This window comes from Patiria miniata, unplaced genomic scaffold, assembly GCF_015706575.1.
Source record: "Patiria miniata isolate m_02_andy unplaced genomic scaffold, ASM1570657v1 HiC_scaffold_21, whole genome shotgun sequence".
Lineage (NCBI taxonomy): Eukaryota > Metazoa > Echinodermata > Asteroidea > Valvatida > Asterinidae > Patiria > Patiria miniata.
This window is the reverse complement of record NW_024037060.1, coordinates 2129005-2146106: the sequence shown is the minus strand read 5'-3', so window position 1 is coordinate 2146106 and position 17102 is coordinate 2129005. Positions and strand designations below refer to the sequence as shown.

The 17102-nt window shown below is 39.0% G+C and overlaps 1 protein-coding gene across 1 annotated transcript; it reads right to left on the bottom strand.

The window, feature by feature from the left end:
• Window positions 1-1438: 1438 nt before the first annotated feature.
• Window positions 1439-4883, bottom strand: LOC119729470 (ovomucoid-like). Its single transcript, XM_038202036.1, has 3 exons — window positions 4541-4883; window positions 4041-4087; window positions 1439-3016 (listed from the first exon to the last, which is right to left on the bottom strand). The coding sequence occupies exons 1-3, from the start codon at window positions 4578-4580 to the stop codon at window positions 2855-2857; spliced, it is 249 nt and encodes an 82-aa protein (XP_038057964.1). The 5' UTR covers window positions 4581-4883; the 3' UTR covers window positions 1439-2854.
• Window positions 4884-17102: the final 12219 nt, after the last annotated feature.

The following is a 17102-nucleotide window of genomic DNA, read 5'->3' as shown; positions in this document are numbered from 1 at the left end:
TTCTCGGCTATGTTTCATCACTTTTACCAAAAGCTGTAAAATGAATATAATGATCTACCCGAGCTTTGTTGTGTATGCATTTGTGTATATAATACAGCAACAAATATAAACGTTGTCATGGTTGTACACTCTGTATATCCAGTATCAAATTTGTGCAACATTTATCACTATTTGCTATCAAATAATTGGTTTTAATATGAAAAAAGAACCAATTTGATAATTTACAAATTCCTCTTACAATGGGACACCCCCTTTTTCTCAAGGGGGAAATATTCATGTATCAAAACAGACGTGGAAATATTTTTCTCCACGTCCCCAAAACCTTCCAGGAAATAAGGTAGGCCTCATAATGTACATTTCTGTCGTTTGTTAGCCTTGACCAAGGCGTTGCGGGCTTATCGATTCGCCGATAAAAAAAAAATCGCCGATAACAAAATCCCTAATCAACTTGGCAAGGCATAATTGCGTGCACATATCGATGCCCGTACGCTGCTAGTGAGAAAGTAACTTGTACCATACAGCAAGGCTATGCTTGTTCATGTACATGTACGTACGCACGTACATCACACACGTACTCGTACAACAGCCATGCACACACAGTACATGTACATGTACATGTACAAGTACATGTACATGCATGAGCTAGTCCGCGTAACCCAGGCCAGTCGTTCGACAGGCCACGCGGCGCGTATATCCCCCACACGTACGTACGTACACCCACACGCACGTACGTACACCCACACGCAGAACATATAATAGTAGGCCTACATTTACTGCCTTATTACACCATGCGTACAGTCCGTACTCACGTGTGTGTGCTTGCTGGTTGTGTTAGTGTTCATTCGTTTTGAACGTACGCAGGACGGGCATTTACGTCTCAGCCAATGAAAAGCTTTGCTTGCCACGCTCCACCCACAGTTACCGCCCACCGTGACCGTCCACTGCCTTACTTTTATTATTCAAATTGTTCGCTGCTTTTATTAATCACGATAACAATGCAAGAGGATTCCACTGTGGACGGTCACGGTGGGCGGTAATTGTGGGTGGAGCTTGGCAAGCAAAGCTCTCCATTGGCTGAAACGTAAATGCCCGTCTTGCGTACGTTCAAAACGAATGAACACTGTTAGTACCGAACCGTTCGTACGGACAAGGGTCGGTGGTACACGCACGGACAAGGGTCGGTGGTACACGCACGTAACCGCGTTGATTGTGGGTGCTAGGGCCCGATTATCTCCCTTCGACAAAAAGCCGAGAGACCGCATTGAACAAGGCTAGTCGTTTGTCCATGAACAAAAAATTATGTTGTTTCCGCTAATGATATTAATCAATATAACATTGTGTTCGGCGGGCGTTGGATAAACAAGACCACAATAGTCTGAAGGTCACTCGCTATACACGACTCCAGCTATGCGAACAAAATGACATCATGGGAAATTCGTTAATGATTAGTCCTTTTCTGTTATTACTCAACAACACTTGTTATTATGACAAGTTGTAAACAAGGTTCTTCAGTTTTCAATGAATTTTTCACTGAAATTTGAGTAATATTTCACATAAACGTGGTTTTTTGGGCTAATAAAAAAAAATAATGGAACAGGTACCTCAGAAATATTAGTTGTAATGATAAAGCAGAAAAAAATGAACATTGCAGTGATGATGTTATTAATAATAATTCTTCTTTCTTGTTTTGTTCACCCTATCGTGCACAATTGTCCGAACTTGGAGCCACAGCTCTACACTGTAAAAAATAATGGGTAAAGCGTTTAGACATGCCCATAAGCACATTGTTGACTGCTGTCAAACGGGACTCGTATGGGTTTTTAAGCTCTCGGGGACGCACGGCATGCACCCTCAGCTTCCTAAGCTGGTTCGAACCCCACCTGGTACACCTCGTGGATTGATTTTGGTGTCTTTTAGATCTTTTAGGTAATTAATTTCTTAGGGTTCGACTGTTCCAGAATCGACTTCATACGTGACGAGCAACAGCTTTAAGCTCTCAGCAACGTTCAAGTATTAACTTCACTTTGTTTCCAATTCCAAACAAGAATGTGAACAATATATACAGAAAGTATGGATAAGAGTATACATAATGCAATGGAAATAAATTATAATTTGAAAGACAAATATGGATGGGGTCCATAAAAAGTACAGCTTGTCGAGTATATTGGCCCCCTAAAGTAAGTTATTTGTAGATTGGGTATATCAAAGGATAGGACCCGAGCTCAACAACCAACACAGTAGAAAAAAACCCCAAATGTAACATGTTACACAGACAATAGCAATAGAGAAATATGAAATGCATGAACTTAATGAAGGAACCAATGTAAACCATAACGAGAATGAATTACCAGGGCTTTGTTGAAAATGTAGCAATGATACATTGACCAAAGTCTAACGGGCTAGCACTTACTACAGACATTTTAAATTGTGTCACATGACCAATGTTATTACGTTGGAAAACATTGTCACTCAATGTTGTCAATCTTGATTCAGTGCATCAGGCATATTTTTATATATACGTTGACTGCAAAACCTCATCCAACCACCCCTTTAAAAAAACTTTGACTTGAAAGTCCCAGCCGACTCCCTTTTTGAAAAACCTGTATCCGTTTTTGATCTATGAGAGAACAAGTCCTGTTGAAGAGCGCAAAGCGAATATTTTTAACTGATTTAAATTTTTTTTTTTCGATATCGTCCCTTCCAAGAACCCAATGTTAACAACGAAACCAGAAGACGGGTGTAGGCGTTTTAAATCGCCTACTCCCCCCGATACGGCTCAGCGGTTGTGACGTTTCTGATTATAAATCGTAACAAGAAAAAAAGCGCCCTCTGGTGTTAAACTTAGGCCCATCGGCTACTCGCATGGCTCAAATGAGACATCTTCGGGTTGTTCGCCGCTCAGGATCGCTCCGCACAGTATGCACTTGTTGGCATACTGCTTCCCATCGCTGGTGCATTGTGGGTCCAGATTTCTGGGACAGGCCGGGGGTCGCATACCCTTGCAGAAGTCTGGGTGCTGTGGAGAAGACGGTGGGGTTTTAGTGCTTTTATTGCCCACTGGGGACGTGGGACCATGCTTAAAAATTTGGGGGGCGGGGGGGGGGGGCAGTGGCGCACCCAGGATTTGGTTTGGGGGGCCCACAATTTTATTTTCAAATTTTTTAGAAGTTAATTTTTTTTCAAAACATCATGGCCGCAGAAAAAAAATGTTTTTTTTTTTGGGGGGGGGGGGAGGGGACGGACGATTTTGACGTTGGTGGCGCCACTTACACCCCTATTATACTACTCAAAACTAGGTCACATACATATCACCAAGGTAAAATCGTGGGGAAAAAAATTACACAAAAAAAATTGACAACCTCTTGGGGGGGGGGGGGGGGTTCAAGCCCCCCGATCCCCCCACTGGGGGGGGGGGGGACCCTCACATTTTAGCTGGTGCTTTTCAAATGTACATGTTCGCATGTGGTGGATAGGATGCATGTGTCATACGCTCATTTCTAGCAGTATCTATTGATGAATTCACAACATAAAATTCTTTGGAAGACTTAGTATAGTCTAACAATCAAGCTGGAAGAATATTTTGAAGATTTAGGTCACTGTGGTAAAAATTGAATGTGCAGCCATGGGAACAATTATTGAGGCTGGGGGGGGGGGGCATTACCATTGTTGTCCCCACCCACAAATATCGGTGGTGTTTTTTTTGGGGGGGGGGACGACATGTTCCCCCAGGATCACCGCCCATGGCAAAAGAGCACTCTGATATTTGATCTTGACTGTATTAGTAGGCTTGACGAAAACAGATGACCACTTCTCTTTATAATAATACTACAGTATAAACAGTATGTACAACTGCAGCAGGCCTATGGATAGTCAGCTGGGTGCAAGCTTGACTTCTCAGTCTAGTCTGATCTGACACGAGGTGTTTATTGCGTGTATAAGCCAAGTGTTCGCGAGGAGCGATGCCCAGTTGCACCCAATATGAAAACATGGGTTCTCAGTCGTTCGCCATACGAAATACCAAAAAACCATGAAAAACTCACCTCCATTGGTTCCGGTAATGCAGTGCAGATATCAGTCAGGAGGAACACTACGGACAATTGAAAGATGAGACACAATGAAGGATTACAAAATAATACCTTTAAGTATGTTTTTTGGTGAAAGAAAATGAATGGCCTTTCATGAATGAAGTTTTCAGAAGTAAGATATTTAAAAATCGATCCGTTAACTGTGTTTGCCGATGTGCAAGACGTTTAGAATGGGTGAGAAAATAAGTACAATGACAACAGCAAAATCTGCAAGATATTGTTTGTAATTTTACTGAAAAATGACAACAAAGTTACGACGGTCATCCTAAATACGTCAAGGAGAGAAAGAGAAGGCGGCGCAGGTGGATTAAAATAAAGCAGATGTTTGGGGAAAAAAGGACAGAAATTATAGAAAACTGTCCATGTTTTTGTCTTGTTTTTAAATCCATTCCTCATGTATCTGGTGTAACATTACACAAATAAAATAATTCTGAATCTGTAGTGGGCCAACTTACCTGCGATTGCAATGCCGAACAGCAAAACAAACGGACGCATGATGGAGAGTATATGGCTTTGTCTTTCCAAACAACTACAGCTTCTGTGTATAATTAATAACGTTGTCGAACGCAGTGTTCAGTACTATAAAATGATGACTTTATTGTGACATCCGAGGCCGCTTCCTTTTTATCTTATCCAGTCCATTGTTTAATACGAGGTCTAATTAACCAATGAAATGTAGCTATATCATATACGTCAAGCGATATTGAATGCAGTGACACGTGTATTGATGGTAAATTTCAGAATAGGCCAACACGTTAGTCACGGCAACAGCATTCAACAGCACTTTACCGGCTCTATTGAAAGTGTCCAAATGATGCATAATGCATGGCCAAAGTCTAATGCGCCATCACTTGCATAATTATGGCATTTTCATGTCCCAGATAAGAGAGTGCTTGTACAAATACAAAGCGGAAAGAGCGCCCTCCAATAAGGGCGGGACTACGGGGTAAATCGGATGGCTCACCACTCCCTCCAACTGACCAATGATAACAATTTACATAATGGAAAAAAAAATGTCACTCAGTTTTACACATCTTAAGCCATTGCTTCAGTCCCTTGGTCTGTTTATGCGTTGATTGCAGTGATTCATTAATTTGTTTGATTGTAAAGACATGAGACTCCAAGCTTTTGTGAAAAAAAAGAGTGGAAGGCACTCGCTCGAGAAAGTTAAAAATTGAGAATTTATAATGTTAGACTATATCTAGACAATGGTGGATCCAGGATTTTTCAAAGGACTGTATGAATCCGGCGAAACATCATATGAATCATATGCTTGTATTTCGGTTGTTTTTTAAAATGAAGATCAAACAGAGATATACGTTCTTTGTTTATGTATTTATGTCACCAAAAGTAACATTGAAATCACGCTTGAACGCGTAACAAATGCGTCATTATTGTATGTTTTCATCCTCCAATCATCCTCTCTCGCCATGCCAAGAAAAGAGGGTGTTATTTGAATTCAGTATAGTAACAATTTCATGAATAGCCTATCCAAGCTATACAATACTATTATTCTAACTCCGTACTGTTGAAGGTCTGTGCACGAACTGAATATGACTGACCGAAGCACGAAAATGAATGATAACAACGGATTGGCTTTTTCGATCGATTCAGCGCCAAACTCCACATGAGACGAATTTCCTGAAACATGGACGAATAAGAACATGGTCTGATCCAGCTTGTAGGAAACGAGGGGTTGGCATGGGGGGGGGGGGGGGTACGGGTCATTCTTGAGGCGTGCCCTACACTAGGGGCTCTGGAGGCATGTCCCCCGGAAAATTTTGAAATCTACTAGGCAATTTGAAAATAAATTTAGGAAATTTAGCATTAAGTTTATTAGTTTGGCCCCATTTTACTGGTATCATAACATTAGTCTGCGGGATTGCACCCCCACCCCCGAAGAATGAAATACATACACGAATTACTCTGGACCGAATATGATATCTATTGGTGTAACTTTGAAATCGGAATTAACAATTGGAGGCCAACGACGTTCTGCGTGGAACGATATGGATCCTGCTATGGAATTTGAAAGATACATGTGTTAAAGCATATTACTTGTTCTGTGGTTAAAGTAATAGGGAAAACCTGTTTATATTGATGTTTGTGTCTGTATTTTGAATACACACTTTTGACCTTCCGGTAACCCCAAAAGTAAAGGTCAAGCGACTTCAAATGTACGACAAAAACGTTGATTAAGATTATGGTGTATCAGATCAGCCCGATAACCCGAATCGAACAATTTGAAAACGGTTATCGGGTTATGTTTGATCACCCAATCAGCCATGTAGGAATCGTAAAAGATGTACTCTCTTCCCATTGAATACAACCTTATACAAACTGAAAAGCTGGAAAATGTCCTATCAAGGATTTTTTTTAGAGATTGATTTCCATTGATAACTTCAGCATCGATGATATAATTTGTCTACCGTAGTATCCGTTTTTCCCCTACAAATTAGTGTATTGATGTAGACTATAGTTGAGTGTCCAACTCCTTTCGACATCTTGGATCGCCGACCACGCCTACCTGGCAATTCTGCACCGTCCGAAAGAGACATTCTCAGGTTGGTCGCCGTCCTTGATCGCTCCACACAGCAGACACTTGTTGCTATAGACCAACCCGTTAATGGTTCATTGCGGGTCCATAATTTGGGGGCAGGCCGGGGGTTGCATACCCCTGCAGAATGCAGGTCGCTGTGGAGAAGGCAGATGGGTTTATTTTTTTTTATTCCCAAAGAGTAAAACAAGAAAAATACTGCATCCGATTCAAACTAGGGACCAGACGTTTAGACTACTTTAGAGTGAATTTTATTCAATCAGATCGTTTCCTGGTTTGGTCGGGGCTTTTTTTGGAGGGGGGGGGGGGCGTTTCTCTAAAGGCATATAGAATCATTTGCTTTTCATGCATTTTGTTCGTTTTCAATAATATCACCAATCAAAATTCCAAGAAGAGTTAGAAGACTTTAAAAAAAACCTGTTGAAGTTTCAGCTCAGTGGATATTACACTTTTCGATAAAACAGTGAATCGTAAGTCATTTGCTTGCAGTGACTCGAGTCGAGTCGAGTCATTTACCCTTAGGGACTCCGAGTCGAGTCGAGTCGAGTCATTGACTCGAGTCATTACAACTCTGGATGATTCTGGCACAAATGCTGAAAATGATCATCGTCATTTCTTGATGTTAGGCATCCAAATGCTGTAACGTCATCAAACTGGAAGTTAAAGGTCAATCATTTTGTTACAAATACGCATTAGTGTAATTATTCTTATTTCCAAAGAAAACATTTTCCAAATACTGCCTTTGGTCCAATGATAAAATGCTAAAACTGAGAAAACTATTAATTGAATTTTGTTTAATTAATCAGATATCTTCAGAAAATAAGCAGAATCTGTAAGGTGAGGCGTTCTGAAACGAATAGGCTAAAGACTGCTTTGACACGAGGTACAAAACTGTGATACAGGGAGCGATTCCATTTTCCTAAGTATAATTCTTCCTGGGATCACTAGTCTTCGGAAGGCTATTTAGGCTAAATTACTTCAAATAGTCAATATTATAACATACTATAGTCATTTTTCGTTTCGTTAGCTCACAACATAATTTTAATGTGCCTGTGCGAAGACCGACAAGCCATAAAAACATGTATTTTTAGATAAGCATTATGTTGCATAAACTCCAGGGACGTTAGAGGCTCCGTCACACTAGCACTGTGCAGCACCAGAAAGGTGCCTCGAAAATATAGATCTTGGTTTCATAAACATTTTCCCAGGCAGCAACAAAGTTCATACACTGTAAAAGCTTTGTTTAGCGTTGAAATGTCTGAACACCTAATTGTACCCACTTGAATCTACGACACGGATGTCTGTGACATGTCAGGTACACTATAGAAGCCTGTTAGTACCATCAAGTATTTAAATTAAAAGTATACATGTAATATAAATGAATAATCATATCAGGTTGAAGTCGAATGACAGGCTAAATACAGTGCACACTGTTATCACTCTTTCTTTTATCATCTGTCTCAGACAAACAAACTTTAAAAGGTAAATTCGACTTTTGATAACTTATCAATGAAGACAGTAACAGGCTTTCATGTGCAAAAAAATATCTAAATATGTCTAAAACCAAACATGTAACAAAACATTTGTACCATAAAGCACCTGACATTTTTACAGTGTAGAGTGAACACTTTTTTTGCTTTTCATATAATTTTGGTTGACTTTTGAAAAGTGTCCATGCATTTTTATATTATATGAGTACACTGTAAAACACTCAAAAATTTGATTGGGTGAAAACACTACCAATCTAAGTGGTTTACCCAAGGTAGGCCAAATCACTCAAAGCAATGAATACTAAAATACTAGTCCGTTTTCTGAGTTTTATTCTCGCCATAGGCCTAACTGATTACAAATTTACAATCGCACCTCCAGTGTTCCTGTCATATTTTAAATACAGAAAATCCATATTTCGTACTTTCGTATAATGTAGCCTCACGGCATAATTTTATTATACCCATGCAAAGACCAAAAAGCCATCAAAACATTTATTTTTAGAAAAGCATATCCAATGGCGTTGGAGGCTCCGTCAAACTCCATAGTGTACCGCGGATGTATTATGAGAACATGAGTCATGTGCATGCAGCACCCAAAAAAATTGCGCCTATAAAATGTGTATCTTGTCTTCTATACACTTTTGCCAAGGCAGCAACAAAATTCAAATAGAATAAACAGCGATCATACTCTTTGTGGTTTTTCATAATTTGGTTAACTGACTGGCTTTTGAGAAGTATCAATGCAAATTCACGAGTCGAGTCGAGTCATTGAATCGAGTCATTACAACTCTGGATGATTCTGGCACAAATGCTGAAAATGATCATCGTCATTTCTTGATGTTAGGCATCCGAATGCTGTAACGTCATCAAACCGGAGGTTAAATAAGGTCAATCATTTTGATACAAATACGCATTAGTGTAATTATTCTTATTTCCAAAGAAAACATTTTCCAAATACTGCCTTTGGTCCAACGATAAAATGCTAAAACTGAGACAACTATTAATTGGATTTTGTTAAATTAATCTGATATCTTCAGAAAATAAACAGAATCTGTAGGTGAGGCGTTCTAAAACGAATAGGCTAAAGACTGCTTTGACACGAGGTACAAAACTGTGATACAGGGAGCGATTCCATTTTCCTAATTATAATTCTTCCTGGGATCACTAGTTTTCGGAAGGCTATGTAGGCTAAATTACTGGAAATCAATATTATAACATACTATAGTCCTTTTACGTTTCGTTAGCTCACAACATAATTTTAATGGCGCCTGTGCAAAGACAGACAAGCCATCAAAACATGTATTTTTAGATAAGCATATGTTGCATAAACTCCAGGGACGGTAGAGGCTCCGTCACACTAGCACTGTGCAGCACCAGAAACGTGCCTCGAAAATTTAGACCTTGGTTTCATAAACATTTTCCGAGCCAGCAACAAAGTTCATACACTGTAAATGCTAATTTACATCAATGTAAAGGCAGCAACAAACTTCAAATAGAGTAAACAGCGATCATACCCTTCGTGATTTTCATAATTTGGTTAGCTGGCTGACTTTTAAGAAGTATCAATGCAAATTAATATTCACGAGTACACTCTAAATACGATTTGGTTTAAAACACTACCAATCTTAGTGACTGATGGCCCATAAGCTAAATCACTCGAAACAGTCAATTTTAATATAGCTTACCAGTCCATTTTCTGATATTTTTCGCCAGTTTTCCTCTCGTATTTTAAATACAGGTGTTACCGAGTGGTAAAATAAATAATTATTGCTAGGGGGGAATCTGGAATACAATCTCGTCAATCACACCAACCGTTGTCGGATGATGGTAATAGAGGCAACGGGACTATTTCTAAATCCAGACCCTTACCAAATTGAAGGAAACAAGGATGCACAAAATGAATTTCCAGGCGACAGTAAATTTAGAAAAATATAAGTATCTGAAATTTTAATTCAATTATCCTCAAGCAAACAAAATATATGTCATTAATCCCGGGAATAACAAGGCCCCAAAATGTCAACGGTTAGCAACCGCTACAAAAAATATTCTAGTGGCGGTTAACACAAGTAACCACAATTTTCAATATAAATGGCTGCACCTCAATTTCATGAAATTTAAGGCAATATTGTGATGCAGCAAGCAAATGAACTTAAGTTAACCCCAGAAATGTATAATTTCGTAAAATATACTCTGGAAACATTCGTTTCGTTAATTCACAGCATAATTTTTATTATGCCCATGCAAAAACAAAAATCCCATAAAACATTTATTTTTAGATAAGCATATGTTACTTCCAGGGACGTCTAGAGGCTTCGTCAAAGTCTATATTCGAGTCTACTGATGCTGATAATGTGCAACAACAGAAATGCGCCTCGAAAATCTAGATCTGGTTGGTTCCCTTACCAGACGATCCTGATATCTCATAGCAGTCAAACTATTTTGTTGTCGGAGCCAGACTAACTCACGCAGACGGCCGTTGATGTTGACGACAACTTTCGCGGGCTTTTCCTTTCACGATCGCGATTGGCCACTTAAAGATTCGGCAGCCAATAGTGTGGAGGCTTTTATTAGGAAATGTTGATGAACGTTTCTTTTTTGAAATAATATTTTTTTAAATGATTCTCCCCTTTATATGCTCTATTTTATATCGGTCGGAGAAAAATTACAGACGTGTTGGGTTGAAATAAAATACGGGTTTGCGTATGTAGCGGAATCCGTTCTCAATCAAAACTTAAAATGTACAACTAAATTTACTTTGAAAGAAAACAAGTTCTACATTATCGGATATGATAAAAGTGTCGAGCCCAGGATGTGTTTGTTTGAAAGGTATCCACCACTTCGATGCAGGGGTCCCGAGCTCTTCAAAGCGGGTCCATATTTTTTGAGACAGGCCGGGGGTTGCATACCCCTGCAGAATGCAGGTCGCTGTGGAGAAGGCAGATGGGTTTAGTGTTTTTATTCCCAAAGAGTAAAACCAAAAATCTCTCCATCCGATTCAAACTAGGGACAACACGTTAAGACTACTTTAGAGTGAATTTTATTCAATCGAATCGTTACTTGGTTTGGTCGGTTTTTTTTGGAGGGGGGGGGGGGGCGTTTCTTACTAAAGGCATATAGAATCATTTGCTTTTCATGCATTTTGTTCGTTTTCAATAATATCACCAATCAAAATTCCAAGAAGACTTAAAAAAAAGTTTCAACTCAGTGGATATTACACTTTTCGATAAAACAGTGAATCGTAAGTCATTTGCTCGCAGTGGGTTTAAAACACTACCAATCTTAGTGACTGATGGCCCATAAGCTAAATCACTCGAAACAGTCAATTTTAATATACCTTACCAGTGCATTTTCTGATATTTTTCGCCAGTTTTTCTCTCGTATTTTACAAACAGGTGTTACCGAGTGGTAAAATAAATAATTATTGCTAGGGGGGAATCTGGAATACAATCTCGTCAATCACACCAACCGTTGTCGGATGATGGTAATAGAGCCAACGGGACTATTACTAAATCGAGACCCTAACCAAATTTAAGGAAACAAGGATGCACAAAATGAATTTCCAGGCGACAGTAAATTTAGAAAAATATAAGTATCTGAAATTTTAATTCAATTATCCTCAAGCAAACTATATATATAATGCATCTCGGGAATAACAAGGCCCCAAAATTTCAAAGGTTAGCGACCGCCAAAAGAAATATTCTAGTGGCGGTTAACAACAAGTAACCACAATTTTCAATATAAATAAATGGCCGCACCTCAATTTCATGAAATTTAAGGCAATATTGTGATGCAGCAAGCAAATGAACTTAAGTTAATCCCAGAAATGTATAATTTCGTAAAATATACTCTGGAAACATTCGTTTCGTTAATTCACAGCATAATTTTTATTATGCCCATGCAAAAACAAAAAAGCCATAAAACATTTATTTTAAGAGAAGCATATGTTACTTCCAGGGACGTCTAGAGGCTTCGTCAAAGTCCATATTCGAGTCTACTGATGCTGATAATGTGCAACACCAGAAATGCGCCTCGAAAATCTAGATCTGGTTGGTTTCCTTATCAGACGATCCTGATATCTCATAGCAGTCAAACTATTTTGTTGTCGGAGCCAGACTAACTCACGCAGACGGCCGTTGATGTTGACAACTTTCGCGGGCTTTTCCTTTCACGATCGCGATTGGCCACTTAAAGATTCGGCAGCCAATAGTGTGGAGCCTTTTATTAGGAAATGTTGATGAACGTTTCTTTTTTGAAATATAATTTTTTTTAAATGATTCTCCCCTTTATATGCTCTATTTTATATCGGTCGGAGAAAAATTACAGATGTGTTGGGTTGAAATAAAATACGGGTTTGTGTATGTAGCGGAATCCGTTCTCAAACAAAACTTAAAATGTACAACTACATTTACTTTGAAAGAAAACAAGTTCTACATTATCGGATATGATAAAAGTGTCGAGCCCAGGATGTGGTTACAATTTGTTTGTTTGAAAGGTATCCACCACTTCGATGCAGGGGTCCCGAGCTCTTCAAAGCGGGTCCATATTTTTTGAGACAGGCCGGGGGTTGCATACCCCTGCAGAATGCAGGTCGCTGTGGAGAAGGCAGATGGGTTTAGTGTTTTTATTCCCAAAGAGTAAAACCAAATATCTCTCCATCCGATTCAAACTAGGGACAACACGTTAAGACTACTTTAGAGTGAATTTTATTCAATCGAATCGTTACTTGGTTTGGTCGTGTTTTTTTTGGAGGGGGGGGGGCGTTTCTTACTAAAGGCATATAGAATCATTTGCTTTTCATGCATTTTGTTCGTTTTCAATAATATCACCAATCAAAATTCCAAGAAGACTTAAAAAAAAGTTTCAACTCAGTGGATATTACACTTTTCGATAAAACAGTGAATCGTAAGTCATTTGCTCGCAGTGGGTTTAAGACACTACCAATCTTAGTGACTGATGGCCCATAAGCTAAATCACTCGAAACAGTCAATTTTAATATACCTTACCAGTCCATTTTCTGATATTTTTCGCCAGTTTTCCTCTCGTATTTTAAATACAGGTGTTACCGAGTGGTAAAATAAATAATTATTGCTAGGGGGGAATCTGGAATACAATCTCGTCAATCACACCAACCGTTGTCGGATGATGGTAATAGAGCCAACGGGACTATTACTAAATCGAGACCTTAACCAAATTTAAGGAAACAAGGATGCACAAAATGAATTTCCAGGCGACAGTAAATTTAGAAAAATATAAGTATCTGAAATTTTAATTCAATTATCCTCAAGCAAACAAAATATATATAATTAATCCCGGGAATAACAAGGCCCCAAAATGTCAACGGTTAGCAACCGCTACAAAAAATATTCTAGTGGCGTTTAACACAAGTAACCACAATTTTCAATATAAATGGCCGCACCTCAATTTCATGAAATTTAAGGCAATATTGTGATGCAGCAAGCAAATGAACTTAAGTTAACCCCAGAAATGTATAATTTCGTAAAATATACTCTGGAAACATTCGTTTCGTTAATTCACAGCATAATTGTTATTATGCCAATGCAAAAACAAAAAAGCCATAAAACATTTATTTTTAGATAAGCATATGTTACTTCCAGGGACGTCTAGAGGCTTCGTCAAAGTTCATATTCGAGTCTACTGATGCTGATAATGTGCAGCACCAGAAATGCGCCTCGAAAATCTAAATCTGGTTGGTTCCCTTACCAGACGATCCTGATATCTCATAGCAGTCAAACTATTTTATTGTCGGAGGAACCAGACTAACTCGCGCAGACGGCCGTTGATGTTGACGACAACTTGGTTCGCGGGCTTTTCCTTTCGAGATCGCGATTGGCCACTTAAAGATTCGGCAGCCAATAGTGTGGAGGCTTTTATTAGGAAATGTTGATGAACGTTTCTTTTTTGAAATATTATTTTTTTCAATGATTCTCCCTTAATATGTTCTATTTTATATGGGACTAACGGTCGGAGAAAAATTACAGATGTGTTGGGTTGAAATAAAATACGGGTTTGTGTGTGTAGCGGAATCCGTTCTCAAACAAAACTTAAAATGTATAACTATATTTACTTTGAAAGAAAACAAGTTTTACATTATCCATATATAATAAAAGTGTCGAGCCCATGATGTGGTTAAAATTTGTTTCGTGGAAAGGAAAAATCAGAACCCTCCATAAGATAGGTCTATATCCACCACTCCGATCCATTATGGTCCCGAGCTATGAATGATAACAACGGATTGGCTTTTTCGATTCTGCGCCAAACTCCACATGAGACGAATTTCCTGAAACTTGGACGAATAAGAACATGGTCTGATCCAGCTTGTAGGAAACTTGGACGAATAAGAACATGGTCTGATCCAGCTTGTAGGAAACGAGGGGTTGACAGGGGGGGGGGGGGGGGGGGGTACGGGTATTCTTGAGGCGTGCCCTACACTAGGGGCTCCGGCGGCATGTCCCCCCGGAAAATTTTGAAATCTACTAGGCAATTTGAAAATAAATTTAGGAAATTTAGCATTAAATTTATAAGTTTGGCCCCATTTTACTGGTATCATAACATTAATCTGCGGGATTGCACCCCCACCCCCGAAGAATGAAATACATACACGAATTACTCTGGACCGAATATGAAATCTATTTGTGTAACTTTGAAATCGGAATTAACAATTGGAGGCCAACGACGCTCTGCGTGGAACGATATGGATCCTTCCATGGAATTTGAAAGATACATGTGTTAAAGCATATTCCTTGTTCTGTGGTTAAAGTAATTGGGAAAACCTATTTATATTGATGTTTGTGTCTGTATTTTGAATACACACTTTTGACCTTCCGGGAACCCCGAAAGTAAAGGTCAACCGACTCCAAATGTACGACAGAAACGTTGATTAAGATTATGGTGTATCAGATCAGCCCGATAACCCGAATCGAACAATTTGAAAACGGTTATCGGGTTATGTTTGATCACCAAATCAGCCATGTAGGAATCGTAAAAGATGTACTCTCTTCCCATTGAATACATACTTATACAAACTGAAAAGCTGGAAAATGTCCTATCAAGGATTTTTTTAGAGATTGATTTCCATTGATTATATAATTTGTCTACCGTAGTATCCGTTTCCCCCCTACAAATTAGTGTATTGATGTAGACTATAGTTGAGGTGTCCAACTCCTTTCGACATCTTGGGTCGCCGACCACGCCTACCCGGCAATTCTGCACCGTCCGAAAGAGACATTCTCGGCTTGGTCGCCGTCCTTGATCGCTCCACACAGCAGGCACTTGTTGCCATAGACCAACCCGTTAATGGTTCATTGCGGGTCCATATTTTTGGGGCAGGCCGGGGGTTGCATACCCCCTGCAGAATGCAGGTCGCTGTGGAGAAAGCAGATGGGTTTAGTGTTTTTATTTCCAAAAGAGTAAAACAAAAAAAATCACTCCATCCGATTCAAACTAGGGACAAGACGTTTAGACTACTTTAGAGTGAATTGTATTCAATCAAATCGTTTCCTGGTTTGGTCGGGTTTTTTTGGAGGGGGGGGGGGCGTTTCTCTAAAGGCATATAGAATCATTTGCTTTTCATGCATTTTGTTCGTTTTCAATAATATCACCAATCAAAATTCCAAGAAGACTTAAAAAAAAAACCCTGTTGAAGTTTCAGCTCAGTGGATATTACACTTTTCGATAAAACAGTGAATCGTAAGTCATTTGCTCGCAGTGACTCGAGTCGAGTCGAGTCGAGTCATTGACTCGAGTCATTACAACTCTGGATGGTTACACCTCTATGTTCCGACACCCCTATGTTCCGACTGCACATATTCCTAACCCTAACCCTAACCCTAACCGGGAGTAACACAATCTAGGTTGTCGGAACATAGGGGTGTCGGAACATAGAGCAGTCACCCTCTGGATGATTCTGGCACAAATGCTGAAAATGATCATCGTCATTTCTTGATGTTAGGCATCCGATGGCTGTAACGTCATCAAACCGGAGGTTAAAGTTCAATCATTTTGATACAAATACGCATTAGTGTAATTATTCTTATTTCCAAAAAATACAAAATGATAAAAAATGATAAAAGGCTAAAACTGAGACAACTATTAATTGAATTTTGTTTAATTAATCAGATATCTTCAGAAAATAAGCAGAATCTGTAAGTGAGGCGTTCTAAAACGAATAGGCTACAGACTGCTTTGACACGAGGTACAAAACTGTGATACAAGGAGCGATTCCATTTTCCTAAATATAATTCTTCCTGGGATCACTAGTCTTCGGAAGGCTATGCAGGCTAAATTACTTGAAATAGTCAATATTATAACATACTACAGTCCTTTTTCGTTTCGTTAGCCCACAACATAATTTTAATGTGCCTGTGCAAAGACAGACCAGCCATCAAAACATGTATTTTTAGATAAGCATATGTTGCATAAACTCCAGGGACGTTAGAGGCTCCGTCACACTAGCACTGTGCAGCACCAGAACCTTCCCTCGAAAATTTAGACCTTTTGTTTTATAAACATTTTCCAAAGCAGCAACAAAGTTTATACACTGTAAAAGCTTTGTTTAGCGTTGAAATTTCTGAACACCTAATTGTACGCACTTGAATCTACGACACGGATGTCTGTGACATGTCAGGTACACTATGGAAGCCTGTTAGTACCATCAAGTATTTCAATTAAAAGTGTACATGTTCTATAAATGACTAATCATATCAGGATGAAGTCGAATGACAGGCTAAATACGGTGCACACTGTTATCACTCTTTCTTTTATTTTCTGTCTCAGACAAACAAACTTTAAAAGGTAAATTTGACTTTTGATAACTTATTAATGAAGACAGTAACACGCTTTCATGTGCAACAAAATATATAAATATGTCTTTGACCAAACATGTAAAAAAATTGGTACCAAAAAGCACCATTTTTAATACAGTGTAGAGTGAACACTTTTTTTGCTTTTCAT

Excerpts from the sequence above, each read along its gene's own strand:
- LOC119729470 (XM_038202036.1), bottom strand. The coding sequence starts at position 4,580 with ATGCGTCCGTTTGTTTTGCTGTTCGGCATTGCAATCGCAG. Across the intron at positions 4,088-4,540 it reads GTTCGGCATTGCAATCGCAG|TGTTCCTCCTGACTGATATC; the intron begins GTAAGTTGGCCC and ends AATTGTCCGTAG. Across the intron at positions 3,017-4,040 it reads CATTACCGGAACCAATGGAG|CACCCAGACTTCTGCAAGGG; the intron begins GTGAGTTTTTCA and ends TCTTCTCCACAG.